Below are 20,819 nucleotides of genomic sequence, written 5' to 3' on the forward strand. Positions count from 1 at the left end.
GCAGGAATCCATTCCTCCACTTCCCTCTGGCTGTGGCTGGGGTTTTGGGGGACTCGGTGCTGGGGGAAGCAGTGGGGCACCCGTGTTTTGTAATTGTTTGTACAGGAATAAATATTGCTGAAGTCTTTCACCTTGAGCCCTGGCTCTGGACAGGTTTTTGGGGATGATGGCAGTGACCCCCAGCCCAGAGCAGTGCTGTCCCTGGGCACTCAGGAGGTGCAGCAAGGTGACCAGCATGTCCAGGTGGGATCCATGTCCAGTCCCTGGCTGACTCCAGCTCTGAGACACCTCCATCCACAGTGACAGGTGGCAGCTGAGACCTCCCCAGCTTGTGTCACCCCCAGCCAGGTGCCCTGGGGTCACCAGGTCTTGGGACGGGGTCTCTGCAGCCACAGAGGAGGAAGAAGGGCAGGTTGCCTGTCTCAAAGTCTGGTGCCACAGAAGGACTTTTTCATGAGATGGGCACAGAAGGGAGCAGCACGATGGCACTGGCTCTGGTCTGGCACATCCTGGGTAACACATCCAGACTTGCTGTGGAGGGGCTACTGCTCATGCACATATCACTGGTCAAACAGATCACCCCCAGTTATGGGATAAGCAGCATCTGCAACCACCGATGCTCCTCTCCCTGCCGACTATGCCTGAGGCTTCTATGTAAATTAAGCCATGAAATTCAGAGGAATTTGAGATAAGATAAAAATGGTACTATTATCCAAGCATTATCTCAGATTAGGGCTGGTAAACAAAACTGGGAGAGAAGAATGTGTCACTGATAATGGACACAGAATCCACAAGGAAAGCCAAGTCGGGAACTGTGGTGGATGGAAGAAGCTCCAGCTGGGTAAAAGGTAATTCTGCCAGGGGGAGATCGCAACCACGGACTCGACTCCTCGAAGAGAAAGACTGAGCATGGGATTAATTAGCATTAGAAGAGAGGGAATCATCTAACCAATGGAATAAAGGAACTGTGTAGCCAATGAGCATTAATGCCTTCATTTGCAAAATGTATAGATAGTGAAAAGTTTTCAACAACCTCGGGACCCCCAACACCATGAAGACCAGGGTGAAGAAGGACCAACGGGATGCTGAGGGATCCACGGGTGGCGACGATCTGCTACTTGACTGATATCTCTCTCGCTCCCCCCACACACAATCCCTCTTTTCTATTTCTTTCTTTCTCTACCTCACATTTTATTGTTAAATAAAATCTGTACTATTGGCTTTGGCATCCGGCATCTCTCACTAATCAAATCTTAACAAGGACACAGCATCCCCGGGCTTTTAGACCCCTGGAGCTGGGAGGGAGGGGGTGTAAACTGGGAGTGGGGACACAAGGACATAAAGGATAAGGATAGTGACAGTAGGGATGAGATGGGACAGGAATGGGAACATCGGGATTGGATGGGAACATTAGGGATGGACATTGGGATGGGACGGCGACACGGGAGTGGGCGGGGGCCATGAGGGTATTAGGGACAAGGATGGGGACATAAGGGACAGTGATGGGGACAGTAGGGACAGGAACGGGGACATTAGGGACAGGGATGGAGATTAGGGATAGGGATGGAGACACGAGAATGGAATGGGGGCAGAAAAAGGGAGGCGACAAGTGGACAGTGACGAGAAGAGCACTCCCCTCCGAGGCGCGGGGGGACGCCCGGAGACCCCAGACGCAGCGGGGTGGGGGCTCCCCAGCAGGCAGGCGTGCCCGCGGCCCCGAGCCGTGCGGGGTGTAAGCGGGTCCCCCCCGGCCGTGGCCGCGCGGGCGGGCTCGGGCTCGGGCTCGGGCGCGGTCTCGGGCTCGGGCTCGGGCTCGGGTGCGGTCTCGGGCTCGGGCGCGGTCTCGGGCTCGGGCTCGGGTGCGGTCTCGGGCTCGGGCTCGGGTGCGGTCTCGGGCTCGGGCTCGGGCGCGGTCTCGGGCTCGGTCTCGGGCGCGGTCTCGGGCTCGGGCTCGGGCGCGGTCTCGGGCTCGGGCTCGGGCTCGGGCTCGGGCTCGGGCTCGGTCTCGGGCGCGGTCTCGGGCTCGGTCTCGGGCGCGGTCTCGGGCTCGGGCTCGGGCTCGGGCTCGGGCTCGGCCGCGTCGCCCCCGTCCCTCCCCGCCGCCCCGCGCCGCCCGCTCGCGCCGCCGGTGCCGCGCGCTCCCGGCGTGCCCCGCGCGCCGCCGTGCTCTATAAATAGCGGTACCGGCGGGCACGGCGCGGGCGGCGGCGGGGCCAGGTCAGTGCGGGACCCCCGGGGCCCGGGCGGCACCCAGCGCCGGCGGGCCCGGCGGCGGCGCGGCGGCGCGGGGGGGCTTTGCTCGGCGCTTGTCAGGGGTGGCGGGGGCACTGCAGGGGTGCCGGAGCAGCCCGGTCCGGGGGCTCGGGTGCCAGGGAGGGGCTGCGGGGCCCTGGCTGCCGATGGAGCGGTGGGTTGGAGCTGGCGGGGGGGTGAGGTCGCTGAGGGCACCCCGGGGTGCAGCCCGCGAGGGCCTCGGTGGGGGAGTCACAAGGCCACCCTGCAGCCCCTTCCCCAGCCCCGACCCGGGCGGGTCAGCGCTCCCCACATCGCCCCTGGAGCGGTCACCTCCACATCACCCTGAGCCTGCGCCCGTGGGACCGGCACCGCACTGGATCAGCTCACACTGAGGGCCGGGGCTGCCCGCAGCCCCCTATCACCACACCAAGACTGGTGCCGGCTGTCCTGGGTCTCAGCACCCCCACAGTTAGGGACCCGGGGGTCCCGCACTCCCCCAAGCCCCTGGGGGCCATGTTAGGACTTTGTCCCCGCAGCGCCGGTGGGATGTGACCCGGTGCCGGTTTCAGTCAGGCCATTCTTAGCCCCTGCCCTTTCGAGGTTGTAACACGACCTGTCAGCGGCTGCGGGCTCCTCTGGCCACGGGATGCCCCTTCCCTGCACCCCGTCCAGCCGGTTTGGGGTGACGCACGGTGGCCAAGCAGGTCGGGTGCTGCGGGGCTGGGTGTGTGCAGGCGGGGTGGCCAAACACGCCCTCGAGGTCCTGGGGGTGCAGTGGGGTGCTGCAGCCCCCTCCTCAGGACACCCCCTAAAAACAGCCCCTGGGGAGCTGGGGGTGCTGCCTCCATCACTCGGTGTTGTGGTGCACCGGGCATCCCAAGCGGGTTTCCTGCTGTCGGGCAGCACCCCAGGCACTGGGATGTGGGCAGGGCAGGGGAGGAAGCCGGCAACGTCACCACGCGTCACCCGGCATGGGGATGCCCTTACCGCAGCCGGATGCGGAGGGTGACTGCTGGGAACCAGGTGAGTGATGGCCGCAGAAGCAGAGATCCCTCAGTTCCCTATTCCAGGGCCGAGCCAGGAGTTGTGTCTTCTGTCCCATCCCCCCAGCCTGGCCTTGGAGCTGGGCACCATCATGGCCAAAAAGGCAGACCCTTTTTCTCCCCAGACACTTGGTCACCTGATGTGTTGAGTTGTTTATCCTGCTCTTTCCTAGCAGCCTTAAGTGCTTCTGTGCCTGGACCACGCCAGCATGTCGGCAGGTGAGTGATCTGTCTCCCTGCATGCATTCGAACTGCATCTGTCCCCTCAGTGTCCCCTGCATCCATTCCGTCTGCATCTCCCTGTCTCCCTTGTATCCATTTCCTTGGTTGCCCCCTACATCAGTCCTCCCTGGAATTAATCCCCCTTCTTCCCCCCTGTATCCATCCCCTCTGCATGCCCCTGTCCCCTCTGCATCCATCCCCTTGTTCCCCCCTGCATCTAGCCCCTCTGCATTCCCCTTCCCTCCCTGCCTCTGTCCCCTCTGTCCCCCCTGCATTTGTGCCCCTTACATGCAGCCCCTGGTCCTCTTTGCATTCCTCCCCTCCACGTGCCCCTGTGTCCTTGCCTCCCTTTCTTCTGGCCATCCCCCATGTCCCTCCGGCCTCTCCACATGCCCCAGATCCCACTGGTCCCTGCCAGACACTTGGCTCCATCCCCAGCCCTGGGGAGTGCTGGGTGCCAAGGAGTTGAAATTTCATCCAGCTGTAATCAGGAGATGGGAAAGTGGCCCCAAGAGCAGCTCAACTTTATTTTTAGCTCTGCTTCCCCCTTTGGCATCGCACCCTGGCATCACCACGGCTGGTGCTCAGGTCCCGCAGGTGCTGAGAACCCTGTGCCAGGGTGCTGGGGACGGGGCAGTCAGTGCCACTTGCACGTCGGCCACCAAGCCCAGGGACCAATGCTGGGGTCCAGGGACTGCCAGTGTTGTGCCAGGTGCTCGGGGTGCCCGTGCCAAGCCGAGCCTGCCACGGCCCTGGTTAGCCCAGTGGGGTGAGAAGCCGGCCACAGGGATGGATGAGGCCAGTCCCTGCCTGCGGTGGAGCCCCGGACAACAACCACCTCTGGGACACCATGTGGCACTGGAATTCCAGCCCCATGGCCAAGGTGCCGTGGGGTCTTTGTGCTCAGACGTGGCCAGACGTCCCAACCTGCCCAGGTGACCAGGACACACGTCTGCTTCCCTCTCCATCTTTTCCCCCAGGACTCTCCTGGATCGGTCCCCTCCATCCCCAGGGATGCCTGCCCTGGGTCTGGCACCCCCTGGGGACACCTCACTCCCTGATGGACCTTTTGGCTTTTGATAATTTTTTTCCCCTTTCTCTCTTCCAGAAAAGCTCAAGCAGCACAAAATCATCTTTGTGGTGGGTAAGTCTGTGTCCAGGTCCTGTCACTGGTGGGGTCAGCCCAGGCCTTTTCCTTGTACCTCTAGGCTGGGGAAACAGGGCTGGAGGCTGAGACTGGGCTGGCTATTCCCAAGCACTGTGGGATGGCCATGGCTTCAGCTTGGCTCCTCGAGGCCACAGGGGATATGTTGGGACCAGGAGGGCACCTCTGGGCAGGCATGGGTGGCGGTATCTGGGGTGATGTGACAGTAAACCACTGTTTACTGTGGTTTAATGTGACAACAAATCCCTGGGAGGTGGTAATGTGACAAAACCCTGGATGGTGATGCCCTAGGTGCCATCAGGGCGTGGTGCCCAAATGCCAATTCCCAGCAGCCTATGCCACCCCCAAGCACTTGGGCAACCTCAATAGGAGCTCTGTCCATCTACTTGGTGCTGGGCTTGGAGACACCAACTGACATGTCACTGAGCTCTGAGGACTCCTGCCTGTCTGTGCTGCTCCCATGTACCCCTCCCTCTCCTTACCCATGGCCTGGGGCACACATGTGCCTTTGCAGGTGGCCCCGGCTCGGGGAAAGGGACACAATGTGAGAAGATTGTGCAGAAATATGGCTACACCCACCTGTCCACGGGGGACCTGCTGCGGGCAGAGGTCAGCTCAGGCTCGGAGCGGGGCAAGAAGCTGCAGGCCATCATGGAGAAGGGAGAGCTGGTGCCCCTGGTAAGTCCTCACCGGCTGCCACATGGTGGCGTGTGCAGGGGTGGCAGTGGGGACACCAGGTACCACAGTAATGGCTGGCACATGGCTCAGGCATCTCTGGCCCTGCCATCCCAGGGTGAGGTTTGCAGCAGGGATTGGGGATGCTGGGTGGGAGTCAGGCTGCTACATCAGCCGTAGCACCTCTGTCCTCCCCCCTCCAGGACACGGTGCTGGACATGCTGCGGGACGCCATGGTGGCCAAAGCAGACGTGTCCAAGGGCTTCCTGATCGATGGATACCCCCGCGAGGTGAAGCAGGGAGAGGAGTTTGAAAAGAAGGTGAGGACTCGTGCCGTGCCGTGCTGTCCTATGCTGGGCCATGCCACACACCACTTAGCACAGGGACTCAATCCAGCAGCAGCCTGGCCTCCCCATCCCAGCAGAGTTCACATCCCAGAAGGGTCTAAACTGGGCAGCACATCCCCCTGCCTCGGGGACAGCCTGTGCCCAGAGCACAGTGGGAGGGACCAGGGCGTCCTCAGGCAGGCAGAGCGTGACAACACTGCTGACATGATGGTGATGGCAGAGAGCCAGGGCTTGGCCACAGTGTCCCTTTGCCTCCCTCTACATGGCCCTAGAGGCCCCTGGAACAGTGTCCTGGTGGCTCCCAGACCAAAGCGGAGGGAGGCAGGAGATGGTGTGGGGACATCTCTATGTCCTGGTAGCCCCCAGACTCATGTAGATGGAGGCAGAAGGTGATGTGGGGACATCTATGACTCTCATGCCGACCACCACCACCCCCCCAAACCAAACCAGACCCACACCAACTCAGTGTGGTGACAACCCTGTCCCCTCTGTCCACAGATCGCCCCCCCCACACTGCTGCTCTACGTGGATGCAGGGAAGGACACCATGGTGAAACGCCTGCTGAAGCGAGGCGAGACCAGCGGGAGGGTGGATGACAACGAGGAGACCATCAAGAAGCGTTTGGAGACCTACTACAAGGCCACTGAGCCTGTCATCGCCTTCTACAAGAGCAGAGGCATCGTCCGCCAGGTAAGCGGGAATGTGGCTGATACCAGTACCCTCCAGCCCCACAGCTTGGGGCTTGTGTCCCAGGGGAAGGGAAGTGATGGATGGGGATGATGAGGGAAGCAGGAAAACTCAATCCTGCCTAGTTTGGGGTGGGCTTGACCCCTCTCATTCCCAACATGACCCCCTCCAAGGATGGCCAAAATGCATCCTTGGAAGAGTTCCAGTTGCTTTCAGATGAGAGCCCTTGGGTGAGTCCCCCAGCTAACCCCTCTGTACCCAGCTCAACGCCGAGGGCTCCGTGGACGAGGTTTTCCAGCAGGTCTGCACCCACCTTGACAGCCTGTAACGAATCCCCCGGCCCCAGTTCCCCCCAGTGCACTCCAGCAGAGACAGCGGAAGCGGCTTTATCCTGTTTTCGTGGACGGAGCCGTGTGGAGGAAATTTCAAGGACATTGTGTTTGGCTCTTTCCCGTCTCTCCCCAGTAAAGTTCACTTTAATGAATCCAGACTTTATCTTTTTCTTCTGTCGCAGGAAATGAGTTTTTCTTTCCAGAGTTTTTTTTTTTTTCTTCTCCCCCTCTGTCCAGCCCGCCCCCCCCCACCCCCAGCCCCTCTGGAGCTGATTAAGGGCAGGAAGCGGGTGTTTATCCCAGGGGCAGCGGGATGCTGCGCTCAGAGGAAGGGAGGGAGCATCCCCCACTCGCCCCGGCTTCCCAATCCATGGCCTGCGGCGAGCCTGCGCCTGCGTCCTCCAGCCAGTCCCGTCCGCCCTCGTTCTGTCCCAATTGCTGAACCCCCCGTGCTCTGGGTGTGTGTCCGGACACACAGGCAGCATCTGAGTCGTGTCCTGCACATGCGTCCCTTCCTCTCAGCTCTCCCACTGGCTGCCAGCGGCTGGAGGCGACCGGATTTGGGATGGGGATTTCCACCACTTTCATGCCTTGGCATTTCCTTGTTTCTGTTGGCTGTCAGGGTTTTTTGGGGTACGCAGTGGCTGCACCGATGGTTTGTGGTGGCACAGTGCCCTGGAGTGGGGTGCTCCCTGTCCTGCTGTGCCTGGACACTCACTGCTCCGCCCTGACCCCAGGGGATAAGGAATGTGCTGGGACACCCCGATGAGCCCAGCCACCAGGCTGGGTGTCCTGGCTGGGGGACTGGGTGGGTGCCCTCATGGTGGTGAGCCACGGGACCCCAACAGATAGGCAGTTGGGGGTGCTGGTATGGGGGTCAGGGGATGTGGGAGCTCCCCAGCACCCACAGAACCACTAAGGCACAGTGCCATAGCAGAGGGGCTTCGGTGGAGCTTGGGGACGAGGTTTACCCAGCCACAGTGAGGGCAGGAGGTTGGAGCTGCAACCCCAACAGGGCCCCCCACCACTTACTTTTGGGCTGCTGGGAGCTGGGCACGGAGCCAGGGGGCTGGTAGGGCAGGAGGGGCGGCAGCATTGGGGTCAGCCAAGGCCACGAGGCCAAGGAGTCAGAGTGGAGAAAGGAAGCCAGCAGGGAAAAAACAAAACTCCCCAAGACGAAAACCCAAACTCATCAGTCAGCCCGACGTCAGCCCCGTGCTCGGGGGGCCGCGAGCCACCGGCAGAGGCCGGGGCACTGCGGGGAGGCAGGCGGGCAGGAAGGATGCAGCCATCCGGCCCGGGCTGGGACACTGCCAGGACAACCATCCAGGGCTGGGGCCGGCGAGCGCTTGCCTCGTGCTGGTGGAGACAAGGGGACAGAGGGGTCCTGTGGTTTGGGACACCGTGGCCTAAAGCTGGGGAGTGGGGAGACCCGTCTCTCTTGTGCCTCCAGCCCTCTGTGGATGTGCTGTGAGTGTGCCTCAGTTTCCCCTGAGGTGGTTGCCTGGGCAGGGAGCGGGACAAGGACCCTGCCCTGCTCCCCAGTACAGCCCTGAGTGCTTGGTGTTGGGGTTTAGATGCTTTTCCTCTGGTTTGAAATCGCAAGGCCATCCCATATGCTGTGAGGGGGGAAGATGCTGGGCCAAATGGGGTGCAGGGGACTGCATATGTGGCCACCCCACAGCCACGGCCACCCTCCTTCTGTCACACTGTGGCTGCCACCATCCCAGTGTCCATCACCGAGGGTCTCTTGGTCGTTGTCCTGCCGTGTCACCGCGGGAGGAGGGGTGTGAGGGAGCCAGAGGATCGATCCTGTGCCGGGTCCCGGTCCTCATCGCTGTCCCCATCCCCGGGTGAGCACCCGTCCCCGCGGTCCCCAGGAGGTGGCAGTGCTCTGTCATGGGAGATGGTTGCTGCTCACCCCGGGTCACAGACGTCTCCGGGGACATCCTGGCTGCTGGGGACAGGCGTCGTTGTCTTCCCTGGCGCGTTTCCATTCTGTCCCCATGCCCGTGAACCATGAGTCGAGATGAAAACCACCCCCGGGGACCTGCGCCCACCCCCGGCAGGGGGGTCCCAGCCCCACTGATAGCTGTGTGAGGGCTGTCACCTCGGCCAGCAGAGAGGTGTGGGGAGGAATGGGGTAGGAGTGCAGAAGGGGGTCCCTGGTGCCCTTTCGGCAGTGCTCAGCTGTGACCCCCTTGCCCGAGACTCCCCCACCCAGGCCCCCTTGTCCCGAGGGATGTCCTGGCCTCCAGCCGACCTGTCAGGCAGGGGTGTCCTGGCAGCCCCATCTGTGGCCTGGCCAAGGGTACAGGCCAGGTGGGCAGTAGTGCTCGGGGGCTTCCACTTGCCCACCAGAGTGGGTGTCCAGGGCCATGGGGCACCCACCAGCCTGAGACATGTGACTCTGCTGGGGAGCTGGCCGGGAGCAGTGGGGGCTGAATGTCGGGGGCAGCCCCTTCCCCATCGCCTGGGGCAGCCCCCCCATCCCCACCACTGGGGGCAGCTCGGGAATAAATTGGGTGAGTGAACCCCACCAGAACGCTTGTGTCCAACCCCTCCACTCACTAGTGCCAGCCCTGGGCGGCCCTGGGGGCACCTACCCCGGGTACCAGTGCCCTCCCCCTTCCCGGAGCCCTTCCAGTGCGCCCCTCCAGAGGCGCAGCCCCGCACGGCGCTGTAGGGAAACTGAGGCACGGCGCCTCCGGGGGAGGGGGGTCCATCCTCTCCGCCCCCCCGGCCCCGCCGGCCCGGCCCCAGCGCCGCCAGCGGCATTTCCTCCGCCGCGGACCCTCCTCCGAAGGGAGTCGGTTTCCTGCCGCTGCCGCCGCCCGCACTCGGCGCTGGCTCCCGGGGAGCGGCCGCAGGCGGACATGGGCCCCCGCTCCGTCCCGCTCCTGCCGCTGCTCCTGGCACTGCTCGGCCGCTCGGGTGAGTGGGGACGGGGGGCACCAGGGAACCGGATCCCTGGGGATGAGATCTGCGGGATGGGACAGCGGGACGGGACCCTCGGGACGGGACCCACCGGTGTCTCCGGATCGGTGGCCAAAGGGGTCCCGGCTGTGCCCTCACAGGCAGTGATTGTCACCCCCGGGAGAGGAGGTTTTGGGGAGCAGCCTCGATTGTGGGAAGGAACAAACCCACCCCGATTCCCGGAACACACAGAGCGCAGCCCTGCCGCTCCCTGGGACCCCCGAAATCCCGGCTGCGTCACTGGGGCGGGTGCGGGAGGTGTTGAAGGCGCCGTGGCTGAGTCCTGGCCAAGACGGGAATCTGGGGGGATCTGGGGTGGCTTTGGTGGCTTCTTGTCACCACGGAGTATGAAGGGGTTGACCAGGAGATGGGGACAAGACATGGGAAAAAAACCCTTAAAACTTTACATGGCACGTGGGGCTGAAACTGGGGGCAAGAAATGGGGAAAAAAAACTCTTAAAACCTCAAATGGGAGTTGGGGGCTTAGATGCTTCCAGAGTAGTTGGAGCCACCCCGAGATCCCCACAAAGCCACAGGGGGAATTTCAAGGAGGGACGCTAGTAGTGATGGAGCTAGGGGACACAGAGCTGGGGGACTCAGGGCGCTGGCAGAGGGGAAGGGAGCTGGGAAGGCAGCAGCTGCCTGGAGAGGCTGGGGCCAGCAGCACTGAGTGTCCTGGCTGGGTTGGTCCCTCCTGGTCCCCACGGGGGCCAGTGCTCATGGGTGGTGCTGGGGTGGCCCCACTGCCAGGCTTGACGCCCACTCTCTTATATCACAACCCTGTCTGGTGGCTGTGCCAGACAGTCCCTGTCCAGTGAGGCTGTGCCATGTGGGCTGTGTCCCCTATAGTTGTGCCATACAGCTTCCATCCTTGTAGATGCACAGTAAGTCCCGTGTCCTGTGTAATTGTGAGGCTTGGTGCCCATCCTATAGCTGTGCCACAGTCCCTGCCCTATGGCAGTGCCATGGTGTTCCTATCCTATGTAGATGTGCAGTAAGGTCTGTCTCCTCTGTAGTTTTCCTGTGCAGTCCCCATCCTATAACCATGTCATATGCTTCACATCTTGTGTCGTTGTGCCACAGAGGCCTTATCCTCCCTGTCTATGGTGTATAGGCCCTATACCACACAGTTGTGCCATCTGGTCCCCATCCTACACAGCTGTGCAATGTCACCTGTGTCCTATGTAGCGGTGCTGTGTGTATTTATATTTGTCCCCAACAGCTGCCACCCTATATGGGTGTGCCATACATGCCCTAACAGGGCTGTGCTCTATGGGCTCTTCCCTACATAGCTGTGCCGTATGGTCCCCACCCTGAGTGTCTGTTCCTAAGGTCCCCATCCTATTGATCTGTGCTGTATGATCTCCATCCTATGTAGCTGTGGCACACAGTCCCTGTGCTCTGGAATGGAGCTATACAGTCGCTACTGTATGTGTCTGTATGGTCCCTGTCCTGTGTCACTCTGCCAGACAAACAGACCACCTTCTCTGGCCATACCACCCCTAACCTATGCAGCTGTGCTATATGGACCCCATCCTATATGACTGTGCCATATTGTCACTGTCCTGTGTAGTTGTGGGACCATGTGGTCCCTATCCTGAGTGTCTGTGCCAAATGGTCCATGTCCTGTTTAGCTGTGACACATGGTCCCCATCCTGCCTACCTGTGCCACTCACCACATGCTGTCCAGTTGCTGCTTCTTCCTCACAGGAACCTTTGAGGCTGAGAGTGCCCACAGTGGGTGCAGTGCCATGGAACTGGGATGCCCGTAGTGGGCACAGTGCTATGGGACTGGGACATCCATGGTGGGTGCAGCGATGTGGGACTGGGGTGTTCTTGGTGGGTGCAGTGTCAGGGTGTCTCACAGACACAGCCAGCTTCCAGACGTGGGGACTTTGTGCCCCCTCAACAGGGCTCAGCGCTGCTCCCCATGGGGTGAGCATGATGCGGGTCTCCCCTCCCATCTCTGAGGAGAGGCTTCTTGCCACCTGTCTGACTTAGAGAGTGGCAAGAATGATGTGTCTTGTGTCAGGCCCAAAGCCTCGACCCATCCACCCCATCATCCAACCCCCAATGCCACCTCAGCATGGTCCAACAGCCAGCAGTGGCTCAGAGGATGACGATTCTCTCCCAGTCCAGGATCCATCCCCATTCCTGACCTGGACCAGCTCATTACACAAGTGCCGAGGCGACACTGCCGGATGCGAGGATGCCAAAGTGGCACTGCCCATCCCATGGGCATCCTGCACTACCGGAGCCACCCTTGCCCTGCACCCCACACCCCAGCGTTGCTCTCTGCCCAGGTCTTTCATCTGCTCCCAAAACTCTAGGAATTGCCCCCTCAGCCCCTGACCCAAGGGGGAGCAACAGCGGGACCATCCCTGATCTCAGTGGCACCAAAGCAAGGGAGAGTGCCAGTTGGAAAAACATAAAATGGATTTTCTTTCTTTCTTCCTTTTAATTTTTTTTTCCCTTTCCTGGAGTACAAAAATAACAGCGCCCTTATCTGATCGCCCCGGCGGCCCAGCTGAGCCCCCTTATCTGATCTTGACATAATGCTGGAGCCCACTGCCTTCCCCAGGGACTGACAGTGCCCGACTGGCACCGCTGCCCCGCGTCCCCTCCGCTGGCATCCCTGCCCTGCCAGAGGCGAGCCCAGCCGCGGCCCCCGGCCCTGCCTGACCTCCCAGCAGGATGCTGCCCGTCCTCTGCCCAGCGGTGCCGGGGCCGCGCGGCCGTGCCCGGGGCCGTCAGGGCAGCAGTGGAAGGGAAGAGGGACACGGCCTGTGGCGCCCAGATAAGCGGCTGTTTATCTTCCTCCCGATGCTGCCGGCCGCGCGGCCGCCACGCTGGGGGGAGGAAGCGCCGGGACAATGAGTGGGCCCACGGCAGCGTCACCGGGGGTCTGTGCCGTGACCCCCGCCGCCACAGCCGGGCCACCCCAACGGCGTGACACAGGTCAGGGGCACCGTGACGGGCACGACTTGGAACGAACGGCCCTTTGTCGGGCCCTGCATCCCAAAAACTCAATGACGCGGAGCATCACACCCTCTAGCCCCAGTCCGAGTGGGGGTGACTGAGTGGACCTGGAGTGCGGTCCAGCCACATCCCGGTGCACTGGCTGGAGCCACCAGGGATGGGAAAATTTGGAGTGGGAAGGGATCGAGCTCAGTGGCCACCTCCAAAAGAAACACAGCATCCCAGGCACTGTCTCCCCATAGAAAGCCCCCCGGCTGTGACCACGGGGATCCGTCCTGCCCAGCCCTCTGGAAAGGAGCACCCATGGATGCAGGCGGTTCCTCGGGGCCAAGCTGAGGACAGCCCGGCCACAGCAGGGCCGCCTGAGGCAGAGGAAACTGTCGAGGCACGTGGGGATTTACAGGATCAGGCCTTCAAATGGCTGTTTGCGCTCAGGATTTCCCTTGGCAGCCGCCGGCCGGCCCCGCTCGCCGCGCGCCGCCGGGGGCTTTGGGATGGGGCAAAGCTCACGCCTCAGCGCCCGCGGAGGATGAGCTTTACAGCCATTTCCATACCTGCGCTTCCCACTTTCCTGCGGCGGGGGAATGCGGGGGGGGCTTCCGCCACCGCCCCAGCCTTCGGGTGCGAGTTTTGGCACGCGGCAGTGCCGAGCAGGGACAGTGGATTTTTCCAGCCCGGATCCAAGGGTCATTACCGTGATTGCGGAGGGGGCTGGCGGTGGCAGACGGGCCCCGAGCGAACACGTAGCAGATGGTCCCGGGGGTGCTGTGCCGGCCGTGGGGCCGTGCTGGCGCCGGGCTGGGGGCTGAGGCTGAAGGGGCAGTGCCGGCGCTGGCGGAGACATTCAGCCCCCTCCTTTATCGTCCCTGCGTGTTGTCTCACCCCACATCCGTGCGGCGGGGACTGACAGTCTCTTGTTTTCTGCCCAGACCCCGGGAGAGCCGAGGGCTGTGACCTGCAGCCAGTGACAGAGAAGCCACCCATCATCGTCTCCTATGCCACCAGCACAGTGCCACGGGGCTGCGTCAGCAACAGCACCATGGGCACTGGCCTTGAAGTCCATGTCCTCAGCGTCAAGTGGTCCAAGGTGAGCAGGAGGGGTCCCCAGTGCATCCCCACAGAACTTCTTACACTGTCACTTCACACTGTCACCACAGCACTGTCACCCTGTCACTGTCCTCAGAAGGCAGAGTGTACCAGCTGTGAAAACCTTCCTCTTATTAAGGAGCAGTGAAAGGACCTGGATTAACCTCCTCCATGGCACCTTGTCCAAGCTTCTCCTCCAAACACAGCCTTGGGCATCTCTGCCCCTGATAGGAATGTAAAGACTTTAGAGGCAAATTCTTTAATAGGTCATGCTGCCAAGGCAGATATTCCTATGCTGGACACCTCAGGACGCTCCATTTCCCTGGGAAGGTGGCCTGGTTCTGGCTCAGGAGCTGGGCAGAGCCACGCATACCCAGTGGTGACCACGCTGGCGTTGGAGAGAGGGACGGAAAGCGGAGGGGAGGAAGGGATGAAAGGTAGAGTGGAGGAAAGGATGGAGGAAGAGATGGAAGGAGGTTTGAAGGGAGGGATGGAGGAAAGGCTGGAGGGGGGAAGGAGGCACATCATTTTAAGGTGTTCAGGTGAGCAGAAACCCGTGTGCCAATGCTGACATGGCCGTGCCAAGGGGTGATAACTGCACTGTGGGTGCTTTGGGGCACAGATGGTGCAGGGCAGTGTCAGGGCTGGCACTGGTACTGGCTGGCACTCCTGGGTGGGTTTGCACCAGCGCCCAGGTTTGCATGGCAGCTCTGCAGGACAGCCCGGCTTCCCTCACACTGGCTGGGGCCCAGCACCCGATTTTGGCCCAGCCCTGGGCCACCCGGCGCCACACTCCCCCCTCCCTGCCACCTCCCAGCTCTCCCAGTTCTGCTTTTGGAGCAGAGGGGGAGCCAGGCCACGAGGCACTGGGGAGGGTGGGTTTTGCAAAGGACCCCTGTGGCCTAGCCTGGTGTGACCTGGCTTTGGCATCCTGGATCTGTGCCAGGGCCGGGGGTGCCCCAGGGCTGTCACCAGCAGCAACAGGGGACACACACTGATGTCACGGCTGCGGCACTGAGCCCCACAGCGCGCGGGGGAAGCTGGGCAGGGACACGGCTCCACTTATAGAAGAATTACTGGAAGCTGCTTTCTATAAGCAGATCCCCATGATGAAAAAAAAAAAAAAAAAAGGAGAAGAAAAAGAAAAAAATAACCCGAAAGGCGGCGGCGGGGAGCGCCGAGGCTCCCGCCACTCGCGCAGCCAAACAATGGAGCGCCACAAAACACGCGGCAGGAAAAACAGCCGCCAGCTCCTCCCCGACACTCAGGGCCACCCGGGGTCCCTGGCCACCCACGTTTGCCACGGGGCCATGGCCAGGCCGGGATGCCCACGGCCTCATCTCCTAGTGTATGGCACTGGCAGCAGCCTCCACCCCGCTCAGTCCCCAGCTGGTTTTCCCTGCCCGCTGCCCGGCTCAGAACTTTGCGAGCCGTTATTCAGGCAACGGTTGCCAAACTTAGCGCCTGGAGTTTTGACTTCCCCATGCGGATTTCCGGCTAGAGGCAACCAGGCAGTGCTAGCCATGGGGAATGGTGTGTGCCAGCACTGTGCCCGGGCATCCTTGCACACCAGTATGGGCACACCTGAGCCTGGAGCGGCTGCACAGTGCTGGGGCACGGCTGGGAAAATCTGCCCGAGGGATGTCCCAGTGCCCAGGATGGGGATTCTCCAGTCTTCAGTGGGAGATACCCCAATACCTACAGTGAGGATGCTCTGGTGCCCAGGGTGGGGATGCCCTGGCCCAGTGTAGGGATGCTCCAGTCCTCAGTGTGGGGATACCCCAGTCCACAGTGGGGTGACACTCTTGTGCCCAGTGCAGAGATTACTTAGTCTCTAACTCAAGGATGCCCTGGTCCTTAAGAAGGGGGTGCCTAGACCCCACTATGTGGAGTGTCCTGGACACCAGTGTGGGGAAACCACCGTCTTCCAGGTGGGCATACCGCTGATCCCTTGCTTAGGGGAGCCAGGGCGTGTTTGTCCTGCCAGTGTAAGTACACACTCCTGTGGCATCCCTGCCCTCTAAACCCAGCCATGGCTGCCTCTTGCATGGCTCATCCTCAGGGCCAGCCTGAGGTCCCTTCTTGCTCCCTCTGGCTCCAGGGGGCAGCCAGGAAGGTGACAGCAGCTGAGGCTTGGTGGCCACAGTGGTGACACTCTCCTCTTCCGCCGCAGGCCTCTCCTGTCCCTCTGCTGGTGACAGTCACTCCACAAGCCGATCGCTGCAGCCAGCCAGCCGTGCTCATCCTCCTCTGCGCCCGCTGCTCTGCCGCCATCACCTCCCCGTGCTCAAACCTGACCGTCCGCACCGTGAGTGCCACAGCCCCACAACGGGAGCAGTCCTGGAGGGCAGCAGGGCTCGGGCCATCCATGGGGATGTTTAAGGGGGTCACTGGTGGAGACTGGTCTCCCTGATCATCAGACATGATACTTGTGGTGCCCCAGGAAGGAGGGGACACTCCTGAGCATTGCTGGCGGTGCGGAGCACTGGGCTGGCCAGGCAGGGAATGACGCACAGGGCTGGAAAAAGCTCCCATTTCCTCTGGCTGGCGGGAGGAAGGTCAGGGATGGGGTTTGGCTCCAGCGAGCTGAGCCGGGGTCGGACGCTTTGTTAGCAAAATAAACCTCCTGCTTTGTTTGTGGCTAATAATAAAGTGGGCTGAGCCCTCCATGTGCCGCCGGCCACTCTCGCTGCTCCCAGCTCGTGGCCCCGAAAACCCCCATTCATCCAGGGTGAACCCCAGCCCAGGCTCCAGGGACGCTCACCTGTTTTAGATTCACATTTGTATCCTGCACACTGGGGGGAAAGGTTTTCCTTGCTTCCCCCATGCCAGCCTGTGTAAGGGAGGGATGCGCCTTGCCCCTCATCCTGGCTTAGGCTGTCATTTGGCCCACAGGACGCCCACCTCATCCCAGGGACCAGCAGAGCACCAAACCTTGAGCCACCCGTGGTCTCCAGCGAGGGGCAGCTGTTGGCCTGGGCTCTGGCTACCTACAGGGGCATCACATCCTACAGCGAGCTGCAGGACCCCCGCAGGGTCCAGCTCTACCTGGGAGAAGGTGCGTGGGGCTGGGGGTGCACTGAGGGGCTGGAGTGTGCAGGAATGGTCTTCCTGTTCCAGAAGGGTGACAACCTCCTGGGGCAAAGGGAGATGCCATGGGGACTGATGCCCTGGCCCTGAGCATCTCCCCACCCACTGAGCCCAGCTTGACTTTGATAACCCTGCCACCCACACAGATGCCCACAGTCCTCCAGAATGCATTCCCCAGGAGCACTTCAATGCCATTCTGCACCTTGAGGCTGAGGTCGTCTTCCACGGGGTGAAGGGCTGCTCACGTAGTGACGCCCAGAGCACCAGGGCCGCTCACATCATCCATCTGCAGTCGGAGCCCAGGTACCACAGTGCAAGCAGTGGGACCCCAGGGGTGGAACAGGCAGTGGGATATGCTTGGAGATGCTTGGGAAGGTGTTGGGGTGTCTCAAAGGCAGAGCCCTATGTCCCACGTTGGATGTGGGACTGGTTGGTATGGAATGCTGAGAAGGGGGGGGGGTTCTGTGGTTTTCCAGCTCCCCCATCACAGAGGTGAACCTGACTCTGGAATGTCCTGAGAATTCTGCTGGCAACCAGATCCTCATCCTGCAGAGCAAGGCCAACTTCACCTGGTCCCTCACTTTGAAGTGCAACATCCACTTACTGGTATGCTGAGAGGAATGTGTCTTCCCCACCAAGGGATCTGCCAGGCGTCCAGGAGATGCTGGTGTCATGGGGAGGGTGGCAGGAGGGCACCTGGAGACATTACACATGGGCAAGTGGCAGCCCCCTTGCTGCAAGCCCTCATTACTGGGATGAACCCAGTGCCTTGTGCACCCCTAGCTGTCCCTGTCTCCACTTCGCCCCTCTATGCTTCCCCCCTTTCCTCCTCACTGCAGGTCTCTGGGAGTTACAAGTTGGTGCCCTTCCGGGATCCATTAACTGGGAATCTCCTGCCTGACACGGAGCAGGACCTCATCGCTACAGCCTTTGAGAAGAACTACAGTGTCATTGCCTCCTACTCCGCCATCCCTGCCAGCACCCACATCAACCTGGAGATTCAGGGCCACGGTGAGGCCCCCAGCGCCCCAGGGCTGGGTGGGATGGGGGTTTCCACCACTCCCACTCAGCCCCTCCATCTCCTTGTCCTGCAGAGATGGTCAAGATGCCTGTGACGACCACCCCCCTTGTCACCACACAGCCCCCAGACTTGCCCCGCCGGGTGCTGCTCACACTCAAGCCCTGGAAGTGCACAGATGAAACCATGGAGATTGTCATCATCAGGTCCTACCTGGAGGTGAGGAGGGTGGCGAGGGGTGCCAATATCTGCCAAAACCACTCAGAAGTTGCATTTTCCTCTGGGTGCTTGGGGTGGGTGGCACAGGGCTGTCCCTGGTCAGTGGGTGACTACAATGTGCTTTCCTCCCAGCCCATCAAGGACGTGGTGAACATCACCCTGAGGGACATCAGCTGCCAGGCAGAGAAAAATGCCACCCACTTCATGTTGAAAAGCCCCCTCAGCCACTGCGGCACCTCACTGGAGGACAGGGGCTATGCCAACAATGAGGTGAGGGTGAGGCCGGCTGGGGGTGTTGCCTCTAGTCCCACTGATGGCCCATGAGAGCTTCAGTGATTGCCAGTGGGTCTTCTCCACCAGGACCATCTTGCTTTTGCATGGCTGGAAACATCATACTGCAGCGCAGGGCTGAGATGGAGGGGGAATGTGTGGGTGGGACAGTCCCATCCCATCCCATCCCATCCCATCCCATCCCATCCCATCCCATCCCATCCCATCCCATCCCATCCCATCCCATCCCATCCCATCCCATCCCACTCCAGCAGTGGAGACCACTTGAGTGACCCAACCTTCCTGCATTCTTGCAGCTCATCCTCAGCCTGGCCAAGGATGCGGTGCTCCACAGTGTGCGGGTAAGAGCTGGGTTTCCCAGCACGTCTGGGGGTGGGAGAAGGTGCAAATGTCGCTGTCAGCTGGGTGCTGGGTACCCCCTTAGTGCTGCCCCTCTTTTGCAGGTGGGCTTCCGGTGCGAGATCCCACGGGAGCTCTTCCTGCGCCTTTTCCCCACCGCTGCCTTCGAGGCACCACAGACAGAGCTGGAGATCAACAAGGAGGCTTTTGTGCAGGTACTGCCACTGTCCTGGTGCCCAGGCTGGGGCAGTCCAGCCGTCCCTGGGCCAGTGACCCTGATGGTGTGCCCCGTTCCCACCCCGTGCAGGCATCCATGCGGTGGATGGATCACCCAGCCGACCTGCAGCTGAAGGAGTGCTGGCTGGTGGCCTCAGGGCGGGAGCCGGTGCTGCTGGTGCAGGGCGGGGAGGCACGTGGGGCGGGGGTGGCTGTGCTGGAGGGCCCCCCCAGCAGCCTCGGGAGGAAGGTCTGGCGCTTCCGCTTCACCTACACCATTCCCGAGGGTGGACACATCCCCTTCTCTGCCACCCTCAAGTGCAAGGCCGGCTTGCAGGTCAGTGTAACCCCCTCCCCACCCCGTGATGCCACCATGCTGGACCCCATCGGTGGCAGCAGCCTGATGGGTTTGTCCCACACCGTTGGGTGATGGAGCCCATCCAGGAGCAGCATTCCCTGGTCTGCAAAGAGCCTGGGGGCCCCCACCTCAGTCATCCTGCAAAGGGTGCACATCTTCCCACTCTCACCCCAACCTCCACCTCCGCAGAATGACACCATCTTTGAGAAGGTCCTGGAGGTGACAGTGAAGGATGCCTGGAGGCCGCTCAACTGTGAGTTCAGGGCAAGGGAGGTGGTCAGGGTGGGATTGGGAAAGGGACCCTCCCAGTGTGGCAGTGCTGACGGCCTCATCTTCCCACAGACCGTGGGCTGGGGCTGGCTGCTGTCCTGGGCATCACCTTCGGCGCCTTCCTCATCGGGGCACTCCTCACTGCTGGGCTCTGGTACATCTACTCACACACCCGTGAGTATCCACCACCCCTGGGGACCCCCGTCATGGGATGAGGGGGCCACGTGCATGTCCCTTACTGGGTTGCCCATTTTTCCCTCCTGGCCAAAGCTCCCGGGTGAGCCAGAGACCAGGCTTCTCCACTGCCCTCATCTGTAGTCCTGGCAATGCTATAGGGGAATAACCCTGCTCCAGGTGTCTACGGCTTCTCAGGAGTTGCCTGGGGGCCCCTCTGCCATCTGCCCTCCCTCCTGCTCCTGGGTGCCCCATGCTCATCTCCATCCCAGGGGCTCAGGGGCCAGGTGGGGAGTGATCCATGAGGGTTTGTGCATGAGGGCTGGAAGGTCCCAGGGGACCAAGCCAGGGCCACCACTGTTGGCCCTGAGTCTGGTTTCCCCTTGGTGTTCCCCCGTGGCGGGCGGCGTGAGCCAGGTCCCATCTCCAAACTGCAGCCAGTTTCCAGCACGGCGCCAGCCTCGGAGAGCAGCAGCACCAACCACAGCATCGGCAGCACCCAGAGCACCCCCTGCTCCACCAGCAGCATGGCCTGACGCCCCCGGGCCCCCCCGAGCCCGCACAGCCCCCGGCCAACGGACTTGGGGACCCACCCCAGTGCCATTAAGCTGATTTTTTGCCCCAAATCTCAGGCCGAGCCCAGAGGGGGCCTCCATTACTCATTCAGTGAATGCTTTGGCCCCCCAAGGGCAGCCCACACCGGGGGGGGGCACCCTGCAACCCCCCTGGGGTCCCCCGCTACAGTGGAGAGGCAGAAAGAGCAGCTATTGCCAAAACCTCCCACAAGGCTCCCCATCAAATGGGGGGGGAAGAAGTGGGTGCCCCCTGGACATGCCCCAGCACTTGGGGTGACCCCCATGCCCCTCCTGCATCTCCCCAGGAAGGCAGCAGGCACCAGTGGGAGCAGCAAGAGGTTTATTTGTGGAGGATGGTGCAAGGCTGCTGCCCTCCCACAGGGCGATGGGCAGAACCCACCACTCCCCCCAGCTCCCCGTCCAAGTTACAAACTCTTATCAATAATAATAAAAACTTTCCCTATATTAAATTAATTGTGCCCTGATGCTGAGCCTTGCTACAGCCTGAGGCTCCCACCTACC

At 61.6% G+C, this 20,819-nt stretch overlaps 2 protein-coding genes across 6 annotated transcripts; both read left to right on the forward strand.

Moving 5' to 3' along the window:
- Window positions 1-2,173: 2,173 nt before the first annotated feature.
- On the forward strand, window positions 2,174-6,858 carry AK1 (adenylate kinase 1). 4 transcript variants are annotated; one of them, XM_066201375.1, is made up of 7 exons: window positions 2,174-2,217; window positions 3,455-3,497; window positions 4,609-4,644; window positions 5,180-5,343; window positions 5,544-5,660; window positions 6,186-6,377; window positions 6,637-6,858. In XM_066201375.1, the coding sequence occupies exons 2-7, from the start codon at window positions 3,488-3,490 to the stop codon at window positions 6,700-6,702; spliced, it is 585 nt and encodes a 194-aa protein (XP_066057472.1). In that variant the 5' UTR covers window positions 2,174-2,217; window positions 3,455-3,487; the 3' UTR covers window positions 6,703-6,858. The 4 variants fall into 4 exon arrangements, with proteins under 4 accessions (XP_066057472.1, XP_066057471.1, XP_066057473.1 ...); XM_066201374.1 differs by having other exon boundaries at window positions 2,176-2,217; window positions 3,452-3,497; XM_066201376.1 differs by lacking the exon at window positions 2,174-2,217 and adding an exon at window positions 3,240-3,258 and having other exon boundaries at window positions 3,452-3,497.
- Window positions 6,859-9,536: 2,678 nt separating this feature from the next.
- On the forward strand, window positions 9,537-20,767 carry ENG (endoglin). 2 transcript variants are annotated; one of them, XM_066200992.1, is made up of 15 exons: window positions 9,537-9,640; window positions 13,591-13,748; window positions 15,921-16,055; window positions 16,643-16,805; window positions 16,984-17,140; window positions 17,314-17,443; window positions 17,677-17,848; window positions 17,932-18,074; window positions 18,207-18,344; window positions 18,662-18,706; window positions 18,809-18,919; window positions 19,012-19,257; window positions 19,468-19,531; window positions 19,621-19,722; window positions 20,160-20,767. In XM_066200992.1, the coding sequence occupies exons 1-15, from the start codon at window positions 9,583-9,585 to the stop codon at window positions 20,327-20,329; spliced, it is 1,992 nt and encodes a 663-aa protein (XP_066057089.1). In that variant the 5' UTR covers window positions 9,537-9,582; the 3' UTR covers window positions 20,330-20,767. The 2 variants fall into 2 exon arrangements, with proteins under 2 accessions (XP_066057089.1, XP_066057090.1); XM_066200993.1 differs by having other exon boundaries at window positions 9,538-9,640; window positions 20,140-20,767.
- Window positions 20,768-20,819: the final 52 nt, after the last annotated feature.

Source organism: Chamaea fasciata, unplaced genomic scaffold, assembly GCF_029207755.1.
Source record: "Chamaea fasciata isolate MVZ Bird 193981 ecotype frontalis unplaced genomic scaffold, bChaFas1.0.hap1 SCAF_20, whole genome shotgun sequence".
In the NCBI taxonomy this organism is placed as follows: domain Eukaryota; kingdom Metazoa; phylum Chordata; class Aves; order Passeriformes; family Sylviidae; genus Chamaea; species Chamaea fasciata.